Source organism: Corvus brachyrhynchos, unplaced genomic scaffold (genome assembly GCF_000691975.1).
Source record: "Corvus brachyrhynchos isolate BGI_N302 unplaced genomic scaffold, ASM69197v1 scaffold1103, whole genome shotgun sequence".
NCBI lineage: Eukaryota > Metazoa > Chordata > Aves > Passeriformes > Corvidae > Corvus > Corvus brachyrhynchos.
Genome location: NW_008236980.1, coordinates 353,494 through 356,463, shown reverse-complemented (window position 1 = coordinate 356,463; position 2,970 = coordinate 353,494). Strand labels below are relative to the sequence as shown.

The following is a 2,970-nucleotide window of genomic DNA, read 5'->3' as shown; positions in this document are numbered from 1 at the left end:
GGGTGTCCCCATGTGGGGACGGGGGTGGGGGCCTCTCACCGGGGCTCCGGCATGGTGCTGGGGTCAGGGTGCCAGTAGGAGTAGTACTCGACGATGTCCAGCTCCACGCCCTTCCTCCCCGCCAGGTCCTGGGACACCGTGGTCACCCCATCCTGTAGCCCTGGGGATGGGGATGTCAGGGGGTCCTGCTCCCCCTGCACCCCACCATCCCTGTCCCCAGCCTCTCTATGTGACCCCAGTGTCCTCCTCAGTGTCCCCAGGAGCTACCTGCAACCCCAGTCTCTATTTCCTGCACCCAAATCCCTGCTTCCAGTGTTCCCAGTACCCAAATCCTGCTCCCAGCTCCCCCAAGTACAACCACAGTACTCCCCAGTGCCCCCAGCACCTCCAAGTCCAACCCCAGTGCCCCCCAAGACCCTGCTCCCAGGGTCCCCAGCAGTGCAATTCCCCGGTGCACCCCAGCACCCCCAAATCCAACAACGGTGCTCCCCGGCATCCCTAAATCCCGCCCCAACACTTCCCACTGACATCACCCGTCAAACCCCACCCCAGCACACCAAGCCGTGCCTCCAGTGCTCCCCAGCACCCAAACACCCATCCCCAGTGTCGCCCAGCACCTCCAATACCCTCCACCAGTGCCTCCCAGTTCCTCCCTGCCTCCAACAGCTCTCCCCAGTGTCCCACGCTCCCAGTGCTGCCCGGCACCCCTCACAGCATGCCCAGTGCCCCCCAGGACCCCGGTGTCCCCAGGCCACCGATGAGGGTGAAGGCGACATCCCAGCGCAGGCACCCGGGGGTCTCCAGCAGCGCCCGGTACGCCCCCAGGTCCCGGTAAAACGCTGCCTGTGTGTTCCAGTAGCCATCGTTCACCGGCACCTGGGGGCACCCACGGGTGCTCTGAGCACACCTGCCACGTGCCAGGGCACCGTGTCACCGCCCCCCTCTACTGTGCCCCGTGTCCCCGCTGGCTACCTCTCCGCTGGGCCGGGCCAGCACAGCACCGAATTCGGGCCATTTGTCCACCAGCACCTCGAACTGGCCAGGGTTGCCCCGGTTGATGTTCAGTACTGCCCCGAAAACCTGGGGGAGAGGGGGGGTCAGCAGTGGAGCTCTTTCCTCAGGATCCCCTCCAGGCGCTGCAGCTGGGCTGGGTGCGTCAGGATCTGCATGGTCCTGCTGAGAGACCCTCGATAACAGGGGGACAGGACCACCAGGCGTGGCCCCTGTCCCTATCCCTTTCCCCATGGTCCCCAGCTCCTCCAGCACTCACCCTGCAACAATCCTGAGTCTGTGGGTCCCAGAGGGCCTTGGAGTGGGAGTCTGGAGACTGTGTGGCACTTGGTGACAATGGTTAACACCAGCTGTCACGGGCCAGCGAGTGCCCCCTGCCTTGGGGGGCAGCGGGCAGGGTCCATCCTGCTGGGCACTGGGCACTGGGCCAGCCCTGTGGCCGCCTGGGGGCGGGGGCTCAGCTGGGACACTCTGGGACACTGCCCCAGTGCCACCAGCGCCCCACGGATCCTCGGTGTCACTGCCTGCCCCACGGTCACAGAGCCATGCAGATCCTGAGGTGCCCAGCCCAGCTGCAGCTCCTGGAGGAGGCCCTGCGGAAGAGCCTGCCCACCACCCTGCCGGTGACAGGGACCCCTCTGACCCCTCTGTCCCCTCTGCCCTGTCCTGCTGGTGACAGAGTCCCTGGGGGCCCCTTTGTCCCCTCACCCTTGCCCTGTCGGTGTTGCTGATCCCTCTGTCCCCTCTCCCCTGCTTGTGAGGGAACCCCGGGGACTCTGGGCACCCCTCTGTCCCCTCTCCCCTGCCCTGCTGGTGACAAGGATCCTGTCCTGCAGGTCCTGGGGACTGTGATGACGGTGGCCAGGGGGAACCCAGCCTCCCACGAGGTGCTGGTGGACTCCTGGCCCCATTTCAGCATTGTCCTGACCCGCCTGCGCCCAGAGGTGCTGCCCCGGGTGTCCCTGTCCTGGCAGCAGCACCCCACACACCGGGGGGCTGGGAATCAGGGTGTCACTCTCAGCCCCATGTCCCTTCCAGGAGCACAGGGACCCCAGGGACTACTACACCAACCAGCTGGCTGTGTTCTACCGGGACAAGGGAGCCCTGCAGGCACTGCTGGGGGGCACGGAGGTGGTGACCGGGGCACGGGCCTTCCAGATTATGGGTAAGGATGGCACTGGGGGGGACACAGGGCTCCCCTACCCACTGTCTGGGTCCCCTGTCCAGCTGACAGAGGGTTCCAGGGATGCAGGATGGGCTGGACGAGGCCGTACGGGAGGTGGCCAGTGCCAGGGGGCTGAAGGGGGGGACGATCCCGCACCGGGCGTTGATTAGCCCCGAGCCCCCCCAGCCCCGCAGGCAGTGAGTGAGGGGCACTGGGGGACATGGGGCACTGAGGCACATGGGGCACTGGGGGACATGGGCACTGGGGGGCCAGTCACGTCCCTGGGTGGCACATGGAGACCTGTCACATTTCTGGGTAGCACAGGGGGGTCATACTCACATCCCTTGGTGGCACAGGGGTTTCCGAGCATATCCCTGAGTGGCACAGGGTGGCATGAGTGGGATCACTGAGCACACCCCTGGGTGGCACAGGGGTTTCTGAGCACTTCCCTGAGTGGGACAGGGATCACTGGGTGACTTGAGTGGGTTCACTGGGCACACCCCTAGGTGGCACAGGGGCGTACCCAATCCCATCCCTAGGGGAAACAAGGGCCCCAGATTCCATCTCTGGGTGGCACCAGGGTTCCCAATCCCATCCCATCTGCCATCCCGGCTGGGAACAGGGTTCAGCATGCCCCCCTCCTCCATGCCCCGTTGCAGGATGCCCCCGGGCCTGCGCCTGGCGCCCGTGTCCCCCTCCCACGTCCCGCTGCTCAACGCCACGTGGGCCCTGGGGGGCAATGCCCGCAGCCAGGCGTTCCTGCTGGGGCTGGGGGGGAGGCGCGCCTCCCCGCG

The 2,970-nt window shown here is 66.5% G+C and overlaps 2 protein-coding genes across 2 annotated transcripts in view; one reads left to right on the top strand and one right to left on the bottom strand.

The window, feature by feature from the left end:
• Window positions 1-1,169, bottom strand: part of LOC103611861 (glycine N-acyltransferase-like protein 3) — a 1,680-nt gene extending 511 nt beyond the window's left edge. The window contains 4 exon segments of the mRNA XM_017728628.1: window positions 39-160; window positions 756-876; window positions 973-1,104; window positions 1,107-1,169. Of these exon segments, the coding sequence (XP_017584117.1) occupies window positions 39-160; window positions 756-876; window positions 973-1,104; window positions 1,107-1,169 (438 nt within the window).
• A 102-nt stretch (window positions 1,170-1,271) lies between these two features.
• LOC103611860 (glycine N-acyltransferase-like protein 3) overlaps window positions 1,272-2,970 on the top strand; it is a 2,384-nt gene continuing 685 nt past the window's right edge. Inside the window, exons 1-5 of the mRNA XM_017728627.1 lie at window positions 1,272-1,634; window positions 1,848-1,955; window positions 2,050-2,176; window positions 2,256-2,373; window positions 2,836-2,959. Coding sequence (XP_017584116.1) covers window positions 1,557-1,634; window positions 1,848-1,955; window positions 2,050-2,176; window positions 2,256-2,373; window positions 2,836-2,959 — 555 coding nt within the window. The 5' untranslated portion in view covers window positions 1,272-1,556. The remainder of the gene's footprint in view (window positions 1,635-1,847; window positions 1,956-2,049; window positions 2,177-2,255; window positions 2,374-2,835; window positions 2,960-2,970) is intronic.